Source organism: Syngnathus acus, chromosome 12 (genome assembly GCF_901709675.1).
Source record: "Syngnathus acus chromosome 12, fSynAcu1.2, whole genome shotgun sequence".
Lineage (NCBI taxonomy): Eukaryota > Metazoa > Chordata > Actinopteri > Syngnathiformes > Syngnathidae > Syngnathus > Syngnathus acus.
The window spans coordinates 10,332,960-10,354,916 of record NC_051097.1 but is presented as its reverse complement, the minus strand read 5'-3'; the positions used below and the strand labels follow the sequence as shown (position 1 = coordinate 10,354,916).

The 21,957-nt window shown below is 47.4% G+C and overlaps 4 protein-coding genes across 6 annotated transcripts; 2 read left to right on the top strand and 2 right to left on the bottom strand.

Moving 5' to 3' along the window:
- Positions 1-1,895: 1,895 nt before the first annotated feature.
- cwc27 (CWC27 spliceosome associated cyclophilin) lies at positions 1,896-11,891 on the bottom strand. Its single transcript, XM_037265297.1, has 14 exons — positions 11,571-11,891; positions 11,383-11,479; positions 11,182-11,294; positions 10,900-11,043; positions 10,727-10,825; positions 10,538-10,641; positions 10,382-10,451; positions 10,233-10,312; positions 10,125-10,155; positions 9,941-10,062; positions 5,985-6,085; positions 4,165-4,274; positions 3,980-4,089; positions 1,896-2,261 (listed from the first exon to the last, which is right to left on the bottom strand). Exons 1-14 carry the CDS (start codon positions 11,610-11,612, stop codon positions 2,099-2,101), a joined length of 1,386 nt encoding a protein of 461 aa, XP_037121192.1. The 5' UTR covers positions 11,613-11,891; the 3' UTR covers positions 1,896-2,098.
- A 183-nt stretch (positions 11,892-12,074) lies between these two features.
- Positions 12,075-15,000, top strand: ppwd1 (peptidylprolyl isomerase domain and WD repeat containing 1). Its single transcript, XM_037265279.1, has 11 exons — positions 12,075-12,201; positions 12,332-12,434; positions 12,539-12,642; positions 12,736-12,856; positions 12,944-13,391; positions 13,511-13,701; positions 13,772-13,961; positions 14,030-14,211; positions 14,284-14,365; positions 14,433-14,615; positions 14,791-15,000. The coding sequence occupies exons 1-11, from the start codon at positions 12,075-12,077 to the stop codon at positions 14,932-14,934; spliced, it is 1,875 nt and encodes a 624-aa protein (XP_037121174.1). The 3' UTR covers positions 14,935-15,000.
- A 77-nt stretch (positions 15,001-15,077) lies between these two features.
- On the bottom strand, positions 15,078-18,706 carry trim23 (tripartite motif containing 23). Of its 2 annotated transcripts, none has more exons than XM_037265281.1 (10): positions 18,594-18,706; positions 17,922-18,084; positions 17,706-17,827; positions 17,354-17,635; positions 17,107-17,289; positions 16,817-17,032; positions 16,487-16,751; positions 16,316-16,426; positions 16,119-16,243; positions 15,078-16,055 (listed from the first exon to the last, which is right to left on the bottom strand). In XM_037265281.1, the coding sequence occupies exons 1-10, from the start codon at positions 18,690-18,692 to the stop codon at positions 15,876-15,878; spliced, it is 1,746 nt and encodes a 581-aa protein (XP_037121176.1). In that variant the 5' UTR covers positions 18,693-18,706; the 3' UTR covers positions 15,078-15,875. The 2 variants fall into 2 exon arrangements, with proteins under 2 accessions (XP_037121176.1, XP_037121177.1); XM_037265282.1 differs by having other exon boundaries at positions 17,354-17,632.
- A 371-nt stretch (positions 18,707-19,077) lies between these two features.
- Positions 19,078-21,787, top strand: LOC119131135 (fructose-1,6-bisphosphatase 1-like). 2 transcript variants are annotated; one of them, XM_037265285.1, is made up of 10 exons: positions 19,128-19,206; positions 19,505-19,587; positions 19,705-19,938; positions 20,321-20,483; positions 20,547-20,639; positions 20,723-20,863; positions 20,933-21,070; positions 21,190-21,309; positions 21,389-21,578; positions 21,661-21,787. In XM_037265285.1, the coding sequence occupies exons 3-9, from the start codon at positions 19,769-19,771 to the stop codon at positions 21,575-21,577; spliced, it is 1,014 nt and encodes a 337-aa protein (XP_037121180.1). In that variant the 5' UTR covers positions 19,128-19,206; positions 19,505-19,587; positions 19,705-19,768; the 3' UTR covers position 21,578; positions 21,661-21,787. The 2 variants fall into 2 exon arrangements, with proteins under 2 accessions (XP_037121181.1, XP_037121180.1); XM_037265286.1 differs by lacking the exon at positions 19,505-19,587 and having other exon boundaries at positions 19,078-19,206.
- The last annotated feature ends 170 nt before the right edge of the window (positions 21,788-21,957 follow it).

Here is a 21,957-nt window from a genome sequence, read left to right as displayed (position 1 = left end):
CCTTTGTTAGGAGTTGCGATGAACTTTAGACACAAAAAAAATGTCGACTTAACTTTAAAGCACACACACGATGATGTAAGCAGACCATTAAGGGAGGACGCCGGAGATTTAGGTTCGTTCATTAGAAGTGTTTGCCATCTTTTATTGAGCCCATATTACATGACAAGATACATTGTGGTAAAATAAAAGATCTGTTCAGGGAAACGGGAGGACTTACTGTCTTCACCTGAATGTGCAGACACGTCCTGGTGTGTGAGGCGCTAACAACAAGAACAACAACAAGGCACTAATCATCACAGCCAACCGCGGCTCTGTCTACAATCAAACGCTCGGCGATGAAAGCTCTGAGTGTTGTGGACACTTTAGCACTAGAACAAAGCACAGCGGGATGAGGAGCTCCAGATGGTGTACTCGGACACAGAGCATGCAGAGTCCACATTGGGGTAGGGTGGGGGTGGGTTAAGAAACTGACAGGCCGGAATGCCGGACCGGAATGGGAAGGTCACGGCTCTGGCACCTGCTATCTACTGAGGTCCGCTTAGGGCTTGGTGTTGGTAAGCCCTGCCAGAGTTTTTTCCCACAGCTGATGTCCAGACCGAACCACCAGATGAAAGCCTCGGAGGAGTTCACACGGTGGGGTGGGGAGGATGTCAAAGATGTGAAGAGAGAGTCTTCAACTGCGACGACTTCAGAAAGACGGGAGGGTTTCGGGACAAGATCTCGCATTTTGGGGAAATTGGAGAGGCGACGCAAAGGCCAAGACTGGCGAATACTCGTTTTGAATCCAAACAAGTGACAATTCCCAAAACTTATAAAAGTTCCAGGACTGAGGTCCAAAGATATGTTTGAATCTGAACTATAAGTTTTCCAACGGCCCCAATGTCACGGTCACCTTGATATGGACCACGTTCACGGTTGCTGAGAAAGCGCTTCTTCGTGGTGGCTATTCCGAGCTACTCCAGGTCACCTCTACGGGCTTCAGGTAAGTGGATTGCATTCATAAAGAATCGATAGCCAATCACTTAAGCCCAGGGACCGGAAAAAACAGCCCCGTTTTGGTTAGAAGGTCCTTCAGAGCAAGTGAGGAGAGAGAAGTACTAAATCCATCACGAGTGAATTACGAGTTTCTGCTCGTAGGAAACGACAGGCGGCTAATGAGGACAAATGGTAATGGAGGTTATTACTCTGCTGGCTTTCATTGACATGCCGTTTCTGTCCCACGTCTGGTCTTGGCTTGGAGCTTGAAGATGCTATGATTCTTTACAGATCTTGAATTCATTCCAAGTGTTGGTTCTTGATCTTTTCGGAAGTTCTCAACTTTAAGAAGATGGTATCCAAAGATTCCAGACCAAGTGTCAACCCCAAGAAGAAGGTGTGCAAAGATTCCAGACCACTTTGCTTCCAAATCACTCATGCTGACCATGACGGACAAGATTTTTCCTGACTTTGTGACATGGTTCTGTTTATTTTTCTATTGTGAAAGGTGGCGGTTATCCTGAAGAACTAGTTGAAAGCAAATTATATGAGCGATCCATCCGCAACGTCGTGGGTTACGCGTGTCGGTCACATCTGTTTTAGATTAGTGGCGGCTAATGTAACATTAACTCCACTTCCTGTTCCACATGCATGTTTAAGCATAATCCCAGAAGTGTGGTTGACCCCCTCCTCAAAATAAAATTGAGTGCTTGCCAAAGGGAGCTTCTGGTCACACGTGCCTAAAACCACCAAAGAATTGACTTTAACGTCTTGGAGCTTTGAGTCTTTATCTGCTGCAATATGACGACTTGTTCAACATTTGTTTTGAAGCGCGATTCGTTTCAGATGATATAGTGGAGTGGTCATTGTACCAAAAGAAAACAACATCAACGGATCATGAGTCAGAAATCAATCACGAGTTGTTCCAGCTCCGTAACACTTTATTATCACCCCGTTCCGTCACAAACAAACATCACAAATGACTCGTAAGTTGCAGTCCAAAAGTGTCCCATCGTGGTCACGACGCAATTTGAATCCAGATGTTGGGGAATTGCTTCACCGAGTCTAAATAGGTCTCGGACATTTTGAAGCCAAAGTCCACTCGCCGGGACATTGCGCGAATTCAACGCTTAGCTTTCTTCTCCTTCATGATCTTTTTGCTCTCCTCCCGTCGCCGCTTGTTGACGGGGTTCCGTGGGTCGTAGATTTCAAAGGTGTCCTCGTCCTGCATGGTTGCGTCTTTGACCTTCCTGGACTGCTCGTCAAAGTGCAGCACATGGCCAAGCCTGGACGCGATGAAGATGGGAGGGCCGTCAGGGTCGTCATTGACTTCTTTACAAGAACCGTCGCGTTGGGGGCTAACTAGTTCCGATTGCTAATTTAGCAATTATACGGTAGGCAAACATTCAATTGGTCGTAGATACAATGTTAATAAATAGGAACAATCAATGACAAATCATTAGTGGCGGTCATAGCTTTAATTCAAAGCTTAACCCCGACTAACCCTGAACCCAACTGTGGTTGAGTTCCAAATTGGGCGGCGAGGAATAACCCTGGAGGAGGCCATTTGCGTCGAAAGGGGCTACGGCGAGACGGAGGCGGTGATGCAAAGCTACAGAAGCCTCCGCTGTTTATTTTTCTGGCCTTGCTCACTCAGTCAAGGGGGGGGGAGTAAAATTCGAGGTAGGACGAACGGGGGGGGTCGGGTGGGGGTCCGCGCCGACACAGATGGAATAGTTTACCTCCTCTGTCCCAGACTTGACTTCCAACGTCTGACCTGTTGTAACCCACATTCTGAGTGTGCTGCTCCTGCAGTGGCACACACTTCCCTTCCCACTGCTGTTTTCCCAGCAAGGCTACGCTAACAGCCCCCCGGCTTGCACGGTTCTCGCCATACCTGGCGGGAGCGACGCGGCGCAGCGCGGCGAGGTGTCTACCGACAAAAGCTTCTCTCAAATTCATTAGCCCCCCTCGCCCCCCACAAGAACCCTCTGCTCACACACACTCCAGGAGACTAATGGCAACAACAGATTGTGTTATTCTAAATCTCTCATTCACACACATGGTATTCATTTCAAACTGGACTTGCTTTTAAGATCTGCGTTGAAAAACAGAATATGAGAGCAGAACACAGCGTCAGGACCCATTTCCTGGCGGCGGCGGGCTGACGCGTGCACATACTGTACGGACCCCCTGAACTTTGGCACGCATTCAAGCGAGTGGAAGGACAGACGCGATGCCGCGGCTTTTTGGTTTGGGCGCAGTGGAACGTAGCAGGTGCACGTAACCAACACGCCATTCGGACCCGTGTCCGTTTCCCCAAATTGAAGCATTCAAAAACTCACTTGATCTTTCGAGTCGGACTGTGGGATCGAAGCAAAACTCTTTGAGGAACTCTTAGAGCTACTAGTGATGCGAAATATGAGCTGACTAGGCAGTTTATGTGGAAATGAATCTATGGGGTGACCAGTTTCTGAAACGTTACAGTGATCCATTTTTAATTTGTCTAAAAAAAAAAAGTACTTACGCGGACTTACCTTGGTGGCTGATCAATTTCTCCAACACCAAAATGATACATTTTTAACAAAACATATTTTCATTCAATACTTTCAGTCTTAGGTTGACTGACATATTGCAACAGAGCTACTAAAGGGGCAAGCTATTGTAAACATTTTAAATTGGTTAATAATGAAGAATAACACACAATGTGGTGCACACAATTGTAGCCATATGTGAAAAATATGAATAATATTGGAAATAGACAGTTCATTTTCTGAACCTTTAACACTTTCATGTCAAAGTGTAAGAATTGGTGCTTTTTGAAGGTGACTGTAATTCTCTTGACATTGTCTATTTTATTTATCAATCTTATGAATTATTTAGTAGTGTTAAAAGTGTGTAACAAAGCTGGAGGGGCTTGGATGATTTTCTATAAATGTCTATTTTTAAATGCGAGCACTAAATGGCGCCCCTCCGAGCCGATTCTAAAAATGTGGTTACTCACCATCCTTTGTCGTCATCCTCGGCTAGCTCTTCCTCATCCTCTTCTTCCTCCGGGGCTTCGCTTATGGCCGTCGATAGCTTGTCCTTGAAACGGTTGAGGAGCTCCATTGTCTGTTGAGCAAACAAACAAACGCCGCCGCCGGTCAGACATCACACTCGTCTGGCATGAACATTGATATGGTTTACCTGTTGCTCTCTCCCCGAGCCTTTCCTGCGTTTCTCTTTCCTCCGCTCCTCGTACTTCTTCCTTTCCTCCAGGTACTCGGCCACAGCCTCGCTGGTCGGCTCTTTGCTTTCTGGACAAAGAGGCAAAGTGTTACCGAATCATTCAGTAATCTTTTAGTAACAACTTTTCATCTACAAATGTATGCAAATGACGCAACAAATGCTAATTAGCTTTTATAGATGCGAACAACAGCGAACCGAGTTGAAGTACTTGGCGGAATTGTGTCTTTTGATCAAGTTTCCTGACTGCCCTGGGAGTCGTGTACCCGTCCGTAAGTCCAAGGCGACGCAACAAGAAAGCGTTGTGTACCGAGCGCAGCTGAGAATAATTTTCCACCGCGTGTGATGCAACACCCGACGTGAGGTCAGCGAGCAGCAGACGGTCTGGCTGGCTGCGCATGCAGTGTGATGTGATGTTTGTTGCGGGCGCATGACAGACGTCTGTGGCCATGCTGCTGTTTTGCTGCGCTAACAAACAAATGAACTAACAGAAACCGCAGTGAGGCCAATGAGTCGCTCGATTCAATGTGACGTTTGTGCTCAAGGGCGACCATTGCGGCTCAGTTTACGAATAAATCATTGTTTAATAGGACATTTATTGGGCAATCGTGGATCATTCTTGTGGCATTACATCAATTACCCTCACAGGTAGTGATAAAAAAAATGTAAAAAAAGCGACAAGTTTTTGGACTTATTTTTGAAATTTGTGGAAAAAAAATTATTTTAAAAAGAAAAACGCAAACTCAGCCTTTTTCCGGGCCGCGAAATCAAGAAGGGAGTGATTTATACAAGTGACAAGTGAACACCTTCCATCAGTCATCCTGCCCGCCTCCTCCCTTGACAACATGGATGCTGACTGACGACGCCCCGAGGTGTTGTGTGTGTGTGTGTGTGTGTGGCACTCGCATCAGCCTCTGTTGTCACACTTGTGACGGCCTTCCTAACCACATTCCTTTCCTCTCTTGTCACCTGGGAGATGCTCCGTGTTGTAGCAACTACAATCTTTTATAGGATAAAACGTGCTCACCTATGCAACAATCAGCGGATTTTTGCAGAGTGACGATCGCCGACGCAGCTTTATTTTTGATCATCTATCAAAAATAATACCGTTGGGCTCTGAAGCGACCGTGTCTGGCTGACATGGTCATTTTCTAATGGATGAACTGGTTTCTCCTACCTACATTGTCCATTTTTATTTCAGCCCACAGGAGGTGGTTGTGTCCGTCCCATCTGGAGCTTTACAACACTAACCGAGTGCCAAGATATAAAACATTCCTTTGGTTGCAAGCTCTTGTTGGCTTGCTTTTGCTGCTTCAGTCAAATATTTGGGGTTTGGAGCACGGGGGGAAATTTTGTAACTTCTTTTGTTTTGTTTGACACGTTAAAGACCTGATGATTTGTCAATGACTTATTGGAGAACAATACGGGAATCGTTTATTGCAGCTCGCAAACATTTTAGTGCCAACGTTAAGTGCTTGCCTCCTGAGTGGAATGAGCGACAAGGAGGTCAAAGGATCGCGCCAACATTTACATCACTCCCGCCATGGTGGAATTAATTTTTGTGTTACTTTTAGAAGGACACACTGAATATAAATTGTCTCTAAATACAAAGAGTTGTAAGTTTTTTTTTTTTTTTAATGCGGCGTGGACCACCCGGCTCTCCGACTTTGCTGGTGGCGGTTTTAAAACACCATTAAAGTGTGTCTCATTGCAGTAAGTTGGACACTATATTAACATTTTATTTAAAAAGCAATAAAAGTGAATTAACAGGGCTCACATACCCTCCTCGACTTCATCCATGGCCGGCTTGGGGTCGTCGTCTTTTTGCTTCATTGCCCTGAGCTCCTTCTTCAACTGACGAACTTCCTTGCGCAACTCTTCGCTGGGGGGGTGGAGAAAATAGTTTTTCAATGATGGAAAAGCGGTCGAAAATGCTTACGGTTTACTGGTGGTGACACACTAAATTGCACAATGTGTATTTAAAAATAGTTGTCTTTTTAGCTAACACTGCTAAACACAGGCTAATGAATAGCAACTGTTTTAGTCTGTTTAGTCAGCAACATGTCGACGGATAATATAACAATACTCACACGCATGTATTCTTTATCCTCCGCAAAGAGCTAATACTGTTTGCTGTATTTTTAGTTGCATTTCCTATGGGAAAAATTGACTCTAAATCCCAACGAATTTGAGGCTGACCAGCGTCGCGACCTTCCACTCTATATCATCATTATTTATGGAGCTACGTATGTGTCTCCCATTTATGAGTAACATCTCCTCCTCGCTATTAAGCGGTTTGCGGTATTGAAGGGAAAAGCCCTAAACGGTCAGAAGAGGACCGTTTGGAATACGACTGCGCCTCTAAACTCCCGACACCTCGGTACGAGTGCCAATAAATGTTGTTTATACTCCCTCTCTTCAAACACGCAGTTGTTACATAAATTTTTCGAGCAAAGTGGATAACACGAGCGGGCCGGGGGGGGAGAGCGACCCGCTGAGCCGACCCAGTTGGCGGCCGGCCTGAAAAGCGGGGCTCCTGCGGGGCGAGAAGTGCCGGTCAGGTCGACCCGCACCTCCTCGTATGACGCAGGTTAGCAGATGTTCTTCTGGCGAGCGCCGATGTTTTGGTGAGTCTGACACTTATTGTGTTGCTGCCATGCTCTCTATCAAAGCTCAGGTAAGCTGCAGCGTCTGGGCGCCCGGAGCAGAAACATGCAAAGCATCTCCAGACTAAACAATGACCGCCTTTGTTTCTGATGTCTGCTTCTTCATCCTCGACATCCCTTTTTTTCCTTTCTCTTCTATTAAATGGTTAACCCGCGTGTACTTTATCCACACGGTTTGCTGCGAGGCTTCAATTTACAAGTTGAATTTAGTCCCAACTTCAAACACTTCAATCTCAAATCTTTTTTGACATAAAAGGAAATGCCATTAATCCTTCGTAGCTCTTTTCCAGCCCTCATATTAGTCATTTTTTGTGGAGGATATCCATGAAACTCTTGTTATATTTGTATGTCTTTAAGTGTTGCTGCACCATTTGTGTTCAAATATCCATTGGTTAAAGGGTTACGACAATCTATCTTCTGTCTTTGGAATTTTCAAAAAAAAAAAATGAAATGAGCACAGGATTTTAGTTTTCTGCATTTAATGGCAACGTTGCGGCCTCGGCATCTGAGACTGGTGGCTGGTTTTTAACGCGGGCTGCGCTGCATCCTGCCTCGACACGCCACTCTCGGCAAAACAAGCTACGTCTCCGTGGCGACGGACAAACAATTGGCTCCATGACGCCGGCACCATTAAAGGGAAGGAGGCCAGAAACCGACAACATCTGTTTGGACACCCCTCAGGGCACAGAGTATTTCGACGCAGACATTAAGTTATTGTAAATGTTTGTAATGATTTTGTAAAATACAATATTTATGACAGACAGTCCACCAGCTGAGTCCCAACAACTCTCCAGTGATTCAGAACCTCCAGAGCAGAGGTCTGAGGTCGACACGAGAATTTTACAAAACTTCAAATTGCCGCGCGACGACTGAAAAAAAACTCGACCGTTTTCCACAATATCGGTGCGGGCGTGCTCGTCGTTTGTGGACTTCTCCGAATTCCCGTTTTATGGCCTTCTAGTGAGAAATGAAGGCCAACTGTTCAAATAAAGCCACTGTTGAAATGAGTTAAGGGAATATTAAAACAAGTCAAACTTAACACCTCGCTATGTGGCCGTGCGCAGCGAGGAGACCGCAAGGATGGCGGCGGCAGTCTCCTGTAATGACCGAGCGAGCAATGCGGACCAACGGGCCGCGTGAACTCGCCTCGGGAGGCACTTCACGGCTTGGGCCCTGGCCAAGCAGAACTCAGGAATCCAAACTTCCACGCAGGAATTTGCATGACTCGGCACAGCCATCCAGACCGACGCGCAGCCCGCCGCGGTTCGCTGTTTTACAACGCCGTCTGCCTCGCAAGGACCCCCCCCCCCCCCCCCCCCGTTTTGCCCCTGTCCCACCGCAGCCCCCGACTCCCTCTCTATCTGGCCACCGCCACGATGCCAGACAGTAAAGAGTCAGCAAAACGCGCCAAATGTATACAGTAAGCTATAGTGTGGTTTTTATTTACAGCCTGGATGGGAAAACGTTCTTCCTAAAGTGAAATGCGGCGTGGCTTTAACAAGTTGGCTGAGTCCAGTTTGTACTGATAAAGCAAAAATTGTTTCTTACATGGCCTCAGCATATTGCAGATTCTCACCTATTACGAGCGGGTCCCCAAAGCTTCAAGGTATTCGTTCGGCTGTATTTTATTTTATTTTTTAAATCCCTAGACGTGCATGTCTGTCTGGAAACCTTTCCAAGCAGCCGGCCAGGGAGCGAGCGCCCCATGCGGAGCAGATGTGCTGCACTGGGCCAGAGTTCTGTAAACCTGGCAGCTCCCAAACGTACACAATCCCGCAGCCAAGCGCTGGATTATCTCAAGTGGTTTTCCACACACACACGCGCGCGCGCACACACACGCACTAAAAAACCAGGCCGCATAACTCGCGGATCTCTGCAAGGCCTCAGCGAGCGAGAGCGCGTCGGCTCGGGTCCAATGGAGCCGGCGAAGGCGCAGCGGTCCTGGCTGGACCGCGCGTGATGTCTGATGACCCACTTTGGATGCAGATGATCCCGGGGCGTGCCGTCAGCGACTCTGTATGTTGTCGATGATGTAATACAACAAAGTCATATGACGGATGAAAATGTTTTGAGTCCCGGGACCCATGACTTGGAAGAGTAAATATTTATTTTAAAATCTTAATATTTAATCAAATTTTAGAGAAATGCGTCTCCAGTAGATGCTGAAGAGATGACCCGAGTGCATCGACGGTGGGGTGATAGAGCACCCCCCCCCTCCCTAAAACAATGCCCCCTTTGTGCAGGACTAACAGTGTACCTTGCAGCCTGCTCTGTGATGCCCTGCCAAGACAAACCACTGTGTTGGGTTACAGTTCTTGTAGCAAAACAATCTGTGCTTGTGTTTAATAAACTACACTGGACCTGGCTGGCGGTCAAGCGTGCGCACACACATGCCCGCGCAGTTTATCCCATTAGCGCTAATGAGAGGGCCGGGTTTGATGATGCGTGATGTCGAGGGCTACCTGTTGACAAGACAAGCGTCACGGACGCTGTGTTTTTCTCGTACCCATCGGATGGTTTTTACGCCGCCGTCGCCTAAATGGCTCTCCTTGCCCAAAATCAAGGGCATCATCAATTGCACTGTGACTACAATACACTTTCTTAAAAATGAATGTTAATATGAATTATTTGTTCAATATTTACTGCGGGAAGTCCAACAACTAACTTTTATCCAGTGTTTTATAATTACGTGACAGCAATATTGTAATTAACAGCGCGGCCGAGTAATGTTCCGAAAATATTTTCCATTTGGTATAAAACAAAATGTTTTGTCATAAGGGAGAGCTTATTTCCACATTAAAGCTAATTAACAACAAATATTTTGGAACATCAAACCTAAAATATTTTAGACTCTGCAAAGTAAGCAAAAGCTTTGGCATGATCAAATTTATCAGGCACTCCGCAAAGTGAAGCTCAACAGCGCCTCCAGCTGGGACTTACCTTACAGTGCAAAGCCTCTTTTTGATATGGTTTGCTTGAGATTTTTGTGTGTTTTAATCCACAATATTTCATTCTCTTGTCTGTTGTAGTTTTTCAGTACACTTTACACTCTGCGTTGTAGACGTACGTACCTGCGGCTGCTTTTCTTCCCGCGCTCGTATTCATCTTGGGACTCGCCGGCTTTTCCCGCGCTTTTTTCTTTTGTAAGTTTGGCTCGAACCAGCTCGCTCATTTTCTCGCGCTCATCGTCCTCCTGTGGGAACATGTTTGGATTGGTATTTGATGAGCTTCTTTTTTTACTTTAAATGGGCTTACCTCTGCTTCATCGCCAGATGTCTTCTCTTTTCTTGGAAAGAGAAAAATAAAAACACATCAGAAGTCTTACTTCTTATTAATCGGTCAGGTCCTAATTGATTATATTACTTATCGACAGCTGGAACGGAGCTCAGTCTGGGGTCATCCTTCAGAAGGTCGTGGCTGCTTTTGCTCTTTCCTTTCATGCTCTGAGGAGACAACGACAATGTCAGGAATCGATGGGGACAAACGTAATGCTTTAAAACAGCCATCTCTACCTGGCTGACTTGATTGACCACCTCCTCGTCTTCTTCGGCCTCCTCGCCGAACGACAGCAGACTGAAGTTCCTTCAGAGATGGACAAATATATGCAGTGGTACCAAGGCAAGTTAACAGAACCCACCCGTTGTGAACTGGTACTAAAGATGACTTACTTTGTGGCTTTTGACTGTGATTTCTTTCCTTCCTCTTTTTCTTTTTCCTTCTTTGATTTTTTGGTTTCACGTGGCTCAAGGTCATCGAAAGGACAGTGCAGCACCTAGAGTTATAAAAAAAATTAAAAAAATAACCATCCGTCCATCAATTTTCCACCACTAACAATTTGAGGGTGCTGATTATCCTACCTCAGCAGTTCTTATTTTGTGGGGATTCAAAGGTCTCTCGTTGTTATCGCATGCCACGTCCGCTAACCTTAGCATGTTATAGACCGTGTCTCCGGTCACCTGAAAGCAAAATTTTTTTGTTTGTGTCAGACGTCAGGGATGCACAAATAGGAACAGCTCCCTTTCAAACTCACTTTGGCAAAAATGGTGTGTTTGTTGTTGAGCTCGTCGGCACGTGCCAACGTGAAGAAGAACTGGCTCCCGTTGTCGTGCGTCCCGGCGTTGGCCATGGCAACCAAACCTCTTCGATTGAAGCGCAGTCTGGTGTGAAACTCATCCTGAGGGCGGTAGAGACAAACATTACATCTCAAGAACAATGTTTGTAACTAATAGGTGGCTAGAGGTATAAAAAGTGACGTCATGGTGAATAGTCTTGAGATTTTTGAGTTGGATAGACTTCATGGAAGTATTCCAACCTTAAATGTCCCCCCATAGATGGACTCTCCTCCTGTCCCCGTCCCTGTTGGATCTCCACCCTGAATAATGAACTCAGGTACCACCCTGTGGAATATTGTCCCGTCGTAATAACCTTTGGGCCACATTTGAGAGTAAAAAGTCATTATTTAAGCAACTGTGTCAATGTTAAGATTTCAGACAGGTATTGAGTGACTATTTACCTTCCATACACAACTGGACAAAGTTCCGACATGCTTTAGGAGCTTCTTTGGACCACAGCTCGATGTCGATATCACCCGCGGAGGTCTTTAACAAGACCTTCAACGAAAAGTTAAGTGGACTGGTTAAACATATTTGACTTGAAAAGGCCGTAGTTGAAGTTAAATGCGACAGGTTGGAGTTAGCTCACCTTTCCGTTCGTGGGTGGTTCTTGAATGTATATATTGCTCATTTTTACGACAAGTGGTGTTTCACAGTGGTTTTAGAGCGGAATTTTACGTCTTTATTGTACAAATTGTTACGCTACTGCATTAAATAGAGGATAATTAGCGCCGCTACTCTGCCTGGTGTGATCGCGTTGTTTACGTCGTTGTCTTAGTGGGGGTGTTCGTATTATTGCTATAGTTATTGCTACTTTATTTATCCAGCATTTACACCCAAATAAAAAACCTTTTGAATTGTAAATCACAGTCTTACTGGCGTGTATGGGTATCTCGGTGCGCATGCAGTGGATACATTATAAGGAAGAAAAACAAGTTCGGTCCACCCATAAAAGTGATGAGTTGGTTTGACCTATGTGCCCGGTGAAAATCATCCCACCAAAAAACAGTGGCAACAACGAAGGTTCCGGGAATTTGCGCGCCTAACGGAAGAACGACAACGACGGACCGGACAAGGCGGAAGCTCGTCGACAATGGCGGCAGCTGAAAACGGTGCGGATTTGAAGCGAAAAGCCGATCAAACTCAGGATGAAGACGGAGAAAATGAGGAATGGGTCGGCCCCATGCCGAGCGAGGCTACCACGACCAAGAAGAGGAAAGGTTGGTGTTTTTTGTCAAACTATGAGAACGTTTTAACGCGCAAGAACCCAAAATCGTCCGTCAGAAAAATTCCAGGATTGCTGTAAGAAACTGAGTAAAATGATCGCTGTTCTTTCACTATTTTGCCCAGTTCTGGAATATGAACGCGTCTACCTGGACAACCTGCCTTCAGCTGTCATGTACGAAAAGAGCTACATGCACAGAGATGTCATCACCCACATTGTGTGCTCCAAGTAAGTTTCCCTGTTGCTCTAACTATCTCAGGTTCATATCTATAATAGGGGAAGCACGTCCATCACTGGATGCTCATGAATTTTATTTACTTTTTGCTTTTAAGGACAGACTTTATCATCACGGCCAGTCAGGACGGTCATGTCAAGTTCTGGAAGAAAAAGGAGACAGAGGGAATCGAGTTTGTCAAACACTTTCGGAGTCATCTTGGTAAGCTATGATTTGAAATTCTTTAAAATATTGTAACTCTTTGCAATGTGTCGGCACGAGTTACCCTGCAACTTGTGCGCTCTTCCTGTGCAGGTGTGATTGAGAGCATCTCGGTCAGTGTTGATGGTGCCCTCCTTTGCTCTGTTGGGGAGGACCAGGCCATGAAAGTCTTTGACGTTGTCAATTTTGACATGATCAACATGCTCAGGTTGGGGTAAGTACGCTCAGTCGTTCGCACGGTTGAAACTGGCGGAAAGCAATGATGACATAAGAAGTTCTACATTTCCCTTTTTTGTTGTAGCTTCCACCCTGGTCAAAGTGAGTGGATCTACAATCCCGGAGATGCCATTTCCACGGTGGCCTGCTCGGAAAAATCCACCGGCAAGATTTTTGTCTACGACGGCCGAGGAAGCGGCGAGCCTCTCCACATGTTTGACAAGATGCACTCCTCGCCGCTGTCGCAGATACGGCTGAATGCCAAATTTCGAGTGGTCGTCTCCGCCGACAAAGCGGGGATGGTGGAGTACTGGACCGGGCTCCGCTCGGAATTCAAGTTCCCGAAACACGTGCAGTGGCAATACAAGACGGACACGGATTTGTACGACTTCGCCAAACATAAAACATACCCCACCAGCCTGGTGTTCTCCCCCGACGGGAAGAAAATGGCCACCATGGCGTCTGACCGTAAAGTCAGAATCTTCCGCTTTCTCACGGGGAAACTCATGAGAGTGTTTGACGAATCCTTAACGGTAAGTTCTAACCAGGGTATTTCTGGTTAATGAAAAATACATTTTTACCAGATTAATCAGTAGGATAAATTAGTACGGCTATTTCACATATTCATGATTGCTGCCGTCGCTTGTGCCAGATGTTCACGGAACTGCAGCAGATGAGGCAGCAGCTGCCCGACATGGAATTTGGCCGTCGAATGGCGGTGGAACGAGAGCTGGAGAAGGTGGACGGCATCCGACTCACCAACATCATCTTTGACGAGACGGGCCATTTCGTTCTGTACGGGACCATGCTGGGCATCAAGGTCATCAATGTGGAAACCAATAGGTGCGTGCTCAAGCTGAAGATGAGGCGGAGAAGAAGCAAATGTCGGAAATTAATTTTTGGGGTCTCCCAGGTGTGTGCGCATACTTGGGAAGCAGGAGAACATCCGCGTGGTCCAGTTGAGTCTCTTTCAGGGGGTCGCAAAGGCCATGCAAGTGGCACCCACCGTGGAGATGAAGGCCTCAGACAATCCCGCTTTACAGAATGTGGAACCGGACCCCACCGTGTTCTGCACGGCCTTCAAGAAGAACCGATTCTACATGGTGAGACGTGCGTACAAACTACAGATGGGAACGCCGAGTGAGGTTTTCACACTTATTTTGTCGTGAAGTTCTCAAAGAGGGAACCCGAGGACACCAAGAGCGCCGACTCTGACCGAGACATCTTCAACGAGAAGCCCTCCAAGGAGGAGGTGATGGCCGCCACGCAGGCCGAGGGCCCCAAACGAGTGTCGGACAGCGCCATCATTCACTCCACCATGGGTGACATCCACATCAAGCTCTTCCCCGTAGAGTGGGTGACCGACTTTGACGACTCGTTTCGGATGTCGGAACAAATTCTCACCTCTCCTCCTCGTTCTCCTAGGTGCCCGAAAACGGTGGAGAACTTTTGTGTTCACAGCAGGAACGGCTACTACAATGGACACATCTTCCACAGAGTCATCAAGGTTTGTACCATTTTCAGAACCATACTGTTGTCATGGCCATGAAGCAAGACTGGGTTTGTGTCTTCAGGGTTTCATGATCCAGACCGGAGACCCCACGGGCACCGGCATGGGCGGTGAGAGCATCTGGGGCAACGAGTTTGAGGACGAGTTCCACGCCACCCTGAGACACGATCGGCCATACACGCTCAGCATGGCCAACGCTGGCCCTGCCTCCAATGGCTCGCAGTTCTTTATCACAGTGGTGCCCACGGTGAGTTCAGCCAGGGCCTGGCCACAAGATGGCGCCAAGATCCTCCTTTTCTATTCATGTATTTTTCAAAAAGTAGTTTTCTTTTACAGGCAATTCAAGAGGAATTTATTATCAACTATGTTTGCATCAAGACAATCACTAATTTGGATAAAATACACTTCCATGTTTTCGGCAGCCTTGGCTGGATAACAAGCACACGGTGTTCGGAAGGTGCATCAAAGGCATGGAGGCCGTGCAGAGGATCTCCAACTCCAAAGCTCACCCCAAAACGGACAAGCCGTACGAGGACATCAGTATCATCAACATCACCATTAAATGATCGTGCGGCTGCTTACTGTACAGGTTTTATTGTTAAATATTAAACAGTACGTTTAGTGTTGGATAATTTGACTCACTCTGACATTGCGTGAAGGAGACTTGGTCTTGAATTTGTTGACAAACAAAAATCCACATGCAGCCAACTATGGTCAGTCAGTTTATTTGACAACATCACAATAGGAATAATTTACAAAGAAAAAGCTGTCATCGAGTTAGACGGTAACAAGAGGTGTTGAGGCGCGTTGTGCTTCTACGTTTTTGCAAACTATGCGGAAAAAGGCGTTTCACACTGACATTTAGCTATTTGTTATTTAGTAGTAAACATTACATAGCAATGAATAAACTCAAAGGTTGTGTGTCCTTAATGAGGCGACAAAAAGTGTCAGTGGCAGAAGAGGGAGGGGTCACGGGTTCACATTACATCACGAAGAGGCAGCGGCTTATTAAGATCATCCGACGCTTTCCGCAAGACCGTCCAGAGTCGTGACGTTAATACTGGAAGTCGACAGTAGAACGTTTGTCCGCCTAACTACGGTGAGCCGGCGAACAGCAAGTGCCCAATTTAAACGTGCAAAAAAAAAAAAACTATAAATATCAGTAAACAATTTTGTTCTGTAACAGAAAGCACAGACCTAAAGAAAATTCCCCAAGAAACATCAGCTGCTATTTAATAACCTACAATTTGCTTTTATTTCATTTTGCACCAGTAGGCCCAAATTGCCAATTGTGTTTCTGGCCCCAAAATAGAAGAATGGCAAAAAAAAAAATGCTTTTATCTGCTATGCTTAATATCCTGCTTTGTTTACTGGATTGGCGTTGGTTTGAAGCATAAAGTTCAGCCCGACGGGTTGTGGTCTCTTTCAATACCACTCGGAGAAGCACACTCAAGGCTCCTCCGACGTGTACCTTCAAGTAATTGTTCACAGATCAGCGACGTCCACGCTAGGCCACGTCCAGGACGCCGGCGGCCACCAATTGCCTGGATAGCCAATCCAGACCCTCGTGGAGGCCCATCCCGCTACGGGCGTCACAGCCCTGGATGTGCCAGCTCCTGCCGCAGCACAGCTTGTGCAAGCTCAGCAGTTCTGTCATCTCCTCTACGGAAACGACGCCGGGAACGTCCTGAGGCAAAAAAAGTCTGGTGACTCATCTGAAGGCACCACGGTAGATGATGGACTCAGGTACCTGCTTGTTGGCAAAGATGAGAAGCAGGGCATCTCTCAGCTCCTTCTCGGTCAGCAGCTTGGCCAGCTCGCTGTGCGCCTCCATCAGTCGGTCCCGATGACAGCTGTCAATCACAAACACCACCGCTGCGGGCGACGCGAGAGAGAAAAAAGTATTAGACATAAAAATATTATATATATCTAAAAACCAAATGCTACCTTGAGTGTTGAGATAATAGTGTTTCCACAATGGCCTCAGCTTATGTTTTCCTCCAACGTCCCAGATGGTGAATTTCAAATTCTTATATTCCACCGTCTCCACATTGAAACCTTGTTCCGATAAATTAAAGATCAATTGGTCATCTTGATGTATTTACTTTGCTAGCTTACCGATGGTGGGAATGGGTTGCATGAACTCGTCCTGCTTGAGCTTGAAGAGGATGGTGGTTTTGCCAGCACCGTCCAGCCCCAGAGTCACCACTCGGATCTCCATCTTGGGACCGATGTGGACGCGGTTGTCCTTGGTGAAGGTGACCGGGATGCCGGCGTCCAGCTGGATGTGGTCGGCCAACTCTGTGAACTGATGCTGCTGCTTCTGAAGGGTTTCCAGCAGACAGTTGATCTCCTGCTTGGCCAGCACAACTCTGCAGTCGTCCTACAAGGCAAATTTATCGATTTATCTAGTAGGCAAGGCAAAAAAATACAAAGTTGGCGTCCCACCTGCTGAAGAGTCTTCTCGCAGTGCAGGCAGGCGGTGGACACCTGGGACAGCAGGATGGTCATGTCCTCCTGTTGCTGCCTGAGCCAGATCAACCTCTCGCGGACGTGGGCGTCCACCACGCTCAGCGCCATCTCCTCCTGACGACACAGCGTCTCGTGGAGGTCGGCGAAGTAGGCGCGCACGCAGGAGCGGGCGCTCTCCGCCGTGCCGGGCACCTTGGCGAGAACCGGATTTTTTTTTTTAAAAAACAACTCATGTTTGGTAACATCAGGCGGGTCGGCGGTCTCACGTGTTCCGTGTGCGCCATGCCGATGCCGTCCTCCACGATCTGCTCGCCGCCCTCGATCTGCTGCACGATGCCTAACAGCTTCCTGGAGTACTCTGACACTTCCTCCGTGAAGGTGCGGATGCAGTGCGCCATGTCCAGGATGGACGCCCGGATCTGGTTCGCCTCCGTCTCCAGGAGGACGTGCTGAAGAACGAGCCGCGTGGAATGATTATAGCGTCGGGTTTGATTAACATCGACACGAACGGACCTTGTGTCCTTGGTGTTTGCCGTACTCCTTGCACACGCAGCACATGAGCGGACCCGGCTGGCAGGCCTCCTCCAGGCACACGAACTCGATGGCGTGCACCTGATGCTGCGGGCACAGCGTCTTCTCGTGCGGCTTGTCGGCCAGCGGCACGCGCCGGTGCTTAGCCAGCGTGCGGGTGGAGTGGGTGAGCTGCGAGCACTCGGCGCACAGGTGGGTGGCGCACACCGTGCAGTACATGGTGGCCGTGTGGCTCTCGTCCTCGTCGCAGCGGATCACGCACTGCTAGGGTCGAAAAAGCGCCGACATATTTGCCGTTTTGCACACTCAGCATTTGTCGCAAGGCTGTTCTCACCTCGCTCATTCCCTTCAGAGCGTCCTCCGCCATTCCCGACTGGTTGGTGGCACCGTTCTGCAATCGCTCCAGAAGCTCCAGAAGAGCAAAGTTCTTCTTCAGGCCCCACACGCCAGAGTCACCTGAATGAAGAGTCAAGTGGCCTGATTCAATTCATTTCTAAATGACTTTAAGGTGGGCTAGATTTGATTTATGACAACTACGGGTAAGCCTCACCCAGTTCCGTCACCTGCCGGTCAAAGGGGCAGCGGACCGCCCGGCCGTGCAGGGGCAGCCGGGTGAGGCAGTCGTGGCAAACGGTGTGCCCGCACAGCAGCAGGCGGGGCACCTTGTCGCCTTGGAGCGAGAAGACGTCCTCACACACGCCGCACTCCAGCACCTGGGAGTCAACACACAAGATCAGCACCACATGGGCCCATCCATGCATCTGCACCACAGCACACATCCACAATGATCATGACAATGTGTAATTATTCTTTTGGGAAAAAAAAAAAGCCTTTTCAGGAGAAGGTTTGCACACTGTAAGAGTGAATAGAACCTGATCTATTTTAAGATTAGCATTTTCACAAAACTGAATGTCAATATTATTTGCAGGAATACATTTGGATCCGTGGGCCTGCTCTGCACGCACACACAAACAAACGTGATGTCACGATCAAGTTGCTACAAAACACCAACGAGGGACTCATTACGATTGCAAATTAAACGCTGCACATATTTAGCCTGTACTGTATTTGTAGCGAGATGGCATTCAAATGGTGAAAGAGGTGACGTCGATGCGGCGTTCAGGCTCAAGACAGTAGCCACGAAAGCAACGCTGCAATGGCGGTAAAAATTGCACAAACATCTTTGTTTGTGTTTCGGTTGCAGTTTGTAAAGCTCTCCGACCTTGACGGTGCCTCCATTGGCCGCCCGGCCGTGTCGAACGCACGGTTCTATGCTGGTCAGGGAGCCCTGCTTGTTTATTCCTGCAGCTGAGGCGGCCATTGCGGAACAGCTGCGCCGAGCCTACTGAGCATGCGCGGAGTACGCAGAGCCAGCCTCGCAACACTTCCGGGTTTCACCTACGTCATCGTAGGACAATTTGATCTACGACCAAATTCTTTATTAAAAAAACGCTTTATTAACGTTCGTCTTTCAACTACTTCCGAATTTCTCAGACGGGTTTAATTTTTCCAGTGAGCAGGCCCACCTTTTAATGACAGCTAAGTACATTTTGGAATTCGAGACATGATCATCATTATTTCATTTTATATACTTTTTGAGGCAATTTGTGAACTACAATCAATTTGATAGATTTACATTCTGCTGTTCTATTTGCCTTTTCAATTTCATCATTTATCATTAACCAGCAAGAAAATGCAACGAGCTGCATCAGTGACTGCTATCTGGCATTGCTTAAGCCTTTGAGGGTTCAAAGTTCAACTCCGGGCCTCTTGTGCATGTCTGGCAGACGTCAGTTTGGTAACCTCGGCGGACACCCTCAGCGATTCCGTCACAAGTAAGCAAAAACCTCCCTTTTTGTTACTTGGAAAACTTGTATTTATGTATATGAAAGTGAGTACAGCCCTAAATAAAAATGTCCCAACTTGGCCTTTGTTCAGGGAATCAATGTGTCAGAGCACATTTGCTACTGGGAGGGGGAGTTGACAGTGGAATTTTGTTTGCTAAAATACTGAGGTCAGCACTTCTTTTTGTCACATTTACAATGAATGCTTGAGCATGTTAGCAAAACAAAATACAGAACACTTCAATTGAATACCCTAAATAAGAGGTGTCAAATTCATTTTTTGTCTCAGGCCGCATTGTGGTTGTGGTTTCCCTCAGAGGGCAGCTCTGGTCTTGACGGCAATATATAATAACATCATTGAGCACCTCAAAGGTAGAACATTATCTGTTGAACTTTGGTCATTCGAACGTGAAGTCACTTGTGATTGGCTGGCACGCTCTCACACCCCCCCATATGGCCTCGCCGCCCCCCCTCTCTGTTGTCTCTCAGCTCTGTCGCGCACCTTTAACTTCAACTCCACCTGATTCGAGGTCCACGGCACCTGACGGCGAAAATGTCCGAGAAGGGAGACTTCGACACCAACGTGCTGACCCTCACCAGGTTTGTGCTGGAGGAGGGCAGGAAGGCCCACGGAACAGGCGAGCTCACCAACCTGCTCAACTCCATCTGCACGGCCGTCAAAGCCATCTCCACCGCTGTCAGGAAGGCCGGCATCGCCAACTTGTGAGAAATGATTTATTTATTTTTATTTGGAGACTTTTCTGTCGTCAGTGATTTGAAAAGAATGTACTAGTATGCTTTTTGTCCTCACTCGTAAAATGATTCCACAACTAGTAGCACTTTTGGATGCACTGAATTGTCTTATTAGTGAGGACGTCTATAGTCGTCAATGGTAGTGAATGAAGTGACATTAGCTCAGCCAGTAAGAATTAGCTTGCGCGCACAGGTAGCATTTTGTACTTCAGCCCGGGCAAAAGTTCACAATGGGGGTTGAGGGGCTTCCTTTTTTTTTTGCACTGACAGGCCTTTATCAGTGTCAACAAAAAGACTCGCAGTTACCCGATCAGCATAGTCAAAGGTTCTGTTCTCCGGTCTTTTTTGGCAGGTACGGTATCGCCGGTAGCACCAATGTGACGGGAGACCAGGTGAAAAAGTTGGACGTGCTGTCCAACGACCTGGTCATCAACATGCTCAAGTCATCCTTCAGCTCCTGCGTGCTGGTGTCCGAAGAAGATGAGCATGCTATCGTCGTCGAGTCGGACAAGAGCGTAAGACAAATAATGATGTAAAAAAAAAAAAATGATGTAAGTCATGACGTTGTTCCCTTTCAGGGCAAATACATCGTCTGCTTTGACCCGCTGGACGGTTCCTCGAACATCGATTGTCTGGTCTCCATTGGTACCATCTTTGCTATCTACAAGAAGGTTAGCGTGACTCTAAAATGCTATTTGAAGTCATGTTCGGAGTTTGGGTTTAATACAATGAAGTCATCCCGTGCTCTCCGCAGACCACAGACGACGCGCCCAACGAGAAGGACGCCCTGCAGCCGGGGAGGAACCTGGTCGCCGCCGGTTACGCTCTGTACGGTAGCGCCACCATGCTGGTCCTGTCTACCGGGCAAGGTGTCAACTGCTTCATGCTTGACCCGGTAAGGTCAAAGCCGTGACCGTGGTGGCTCCCGTCTTGCAAAAACTCTAATTTTGAAGTTCTCCATCAGGCCATCGGGGAGTTCATCCTGGTGGATCGAGACGTAAAAATCAAGAAGAAAGGGAAAATCTACAGCTTGAATGAAGGATACGCTCAGCATTTTTACCCTGATGTGACGGAATATATTCAGAAGAAAAAGTTCCCTGAGGTAAATGGAACCTTTCACAATAATCAATAAAACACGCTAATCATATTTTAAACTCACTCGTCAAGCTCAAAATAAGCAGCGGTGTGATGTCACCACTGATTTGTGTGCTGTCTTTCCAGGACGGTTCTGCTCCATACGGCAGCCGCTATATCGGCTCCATGGTAGCAGATGTCCATCGCACGTTGGTGTACGGCGGCATCTTTTTATACCCTGCCAACACCAAGAGCCCAAAAGGAAAGGTGAGTGCTTTCTATGGCGCCATCTGGTGGATTATGACAGTCATGCTGTAACTGTTTCTCTCTCTTTGTGGTCTTTAAGCTGCGACTACTCTACGAGTGCAACCCCATGTCGTTCATCGTGGAGCAGGCGGGCGGCATGGCCACCACGGGGGCCGGCAACATTCTGGACATCCAGCCCACCAACATCCACCAGAGGGTCCCCGTGGTGCTGGGCTCGCCCGATGACGTGCAGGAGTACATTGCCATCTATAAGAAGCATCACAAATGAGGTGGGTTTACTTTTACACCAATTCTTTTTAGTTATTCCGTCGGGTTTGGTGAACTATAATAACCCTGATGTTCATGAAACAGTCTGGTTCTTCGGCTCATCGCCTGGATCGCACTGAAACCGCAAGCTGACAACCTCTGGGGAATTGCAGATTCCAACGACGACGCATGTCACTTTTTCACTTCACTTCGATTTGTTTCGATAAAAAAAGATTGTCACTGGTTTTGCGCCATTCTTTAGTCGGGACTACAAGCGCATAAAAAACGGGCCACCGAGCATGTGAGATTGAAATGAGGTTTTGAAATAACATCGCAGCGCGTTACTGGCGGTGCTCTCTCTGGAATTTGGCAGTCGAAAGCCAAAAAGTTCCTTCTTGATGG

What these genes read in the sequence shown, in the direction of transcription:
- LOC119131135 (XM_037265286.1), top strand. Translation starts at nt 19,769, where the DNA reads ATGTCCGAGAAGGGAGACTTCGACACCAACGTGCTGACCCTCACCAGG. An exon ending in TCTTTGCTATCTACAAGAAG is followed by an intron (nt 20,640 to 20,722) that starts GTTAGCGTGACT and finishes TGCTCTCCGCAG; the next exon opens with ACCACAGACGACGCGCCCAA. An exon ending in CCAAGAGCCCAAAAGGAAAG is followed by an intron (nt 21,310 to 21,388) that starts GTGAGTGCTTTC and finishes GTGGTCTTTAAG; the next exon opens with CTGCGACTACTCTACGAGTG.
- cwc27 (XM_037265297.1), bottom strand. Translation starts at nt 11,612, where the DNA reads ATGAGCAATATATACATTCAAGAACCACCCACGAACGGAAAG. An exon ending in AACACACCATTTTTGCCAAA is followed by an intron (nt 10,826 to 10,899) that starts GTGAGTTTGAAA and finishes TTTTGCTTTCAG; the next exon opens with GTGACCGGAGACACGGTCTA. An exon ending in CATGGATGAAGTCGAGGAGG is followed by an intron (nt 4,275 to 5,984) that starts GTATGTGAGCCC and finishes CTCTTTGTCCAG; the next exon opens with AAAGCAAAGAGCCGACCAGC.
- trim23 (XM_037265281.1), bottom strand. Translation starts at nt 18,692, where the DNA reads ATGGCCGCCTCAGCTGCAGGAATAAACAAGCAGGGCTCCCTGACCAGC. An exon ending in CCAATGGAGGCACCGTCAAG is followed by an intron (nt 18,085 to 18,593) that starts GTCGGAGAGCTT and finishes GTTGACTCCCAG; the next exon opens with GTGCTGGAGTGCGGCGTGTG. An exon ending in GCAACCCATTCCCACCATCG is followed by an intron (nt 16,427 to 16,486) that starts GTAAGCTAGCAA and finishes TATCGGAACAAG; the next exon opens with GTTTCAATGTGGAGACGGTG.
- ppwd1 (XM_037265279.1), top strand. Translation starts at nt 12,075, where the DNA reads ATGGCGGCAGCTGAAAACGGTGCGGATTTGAAGCGAAAAGCCGATCAA. An exon ending in ACACTTTCGGAGTCATCTTG is followed by an intron (nt 12,643 to 12,735) that starts GTAAGCTATGAT and finishes CTTCCTGTGCAG; the next exon opens with GTGTGATTGAGAGCATCTCG. An exon ending in TTATCACAGTGGTGCCCACG is followed by an intron (nt 14,616 to 14,790) that starts GTGAGTTCAGCC and finishes TGTTTTCGGCAG; the next exon opens with CCTTGGCTGGATAACAAGCA.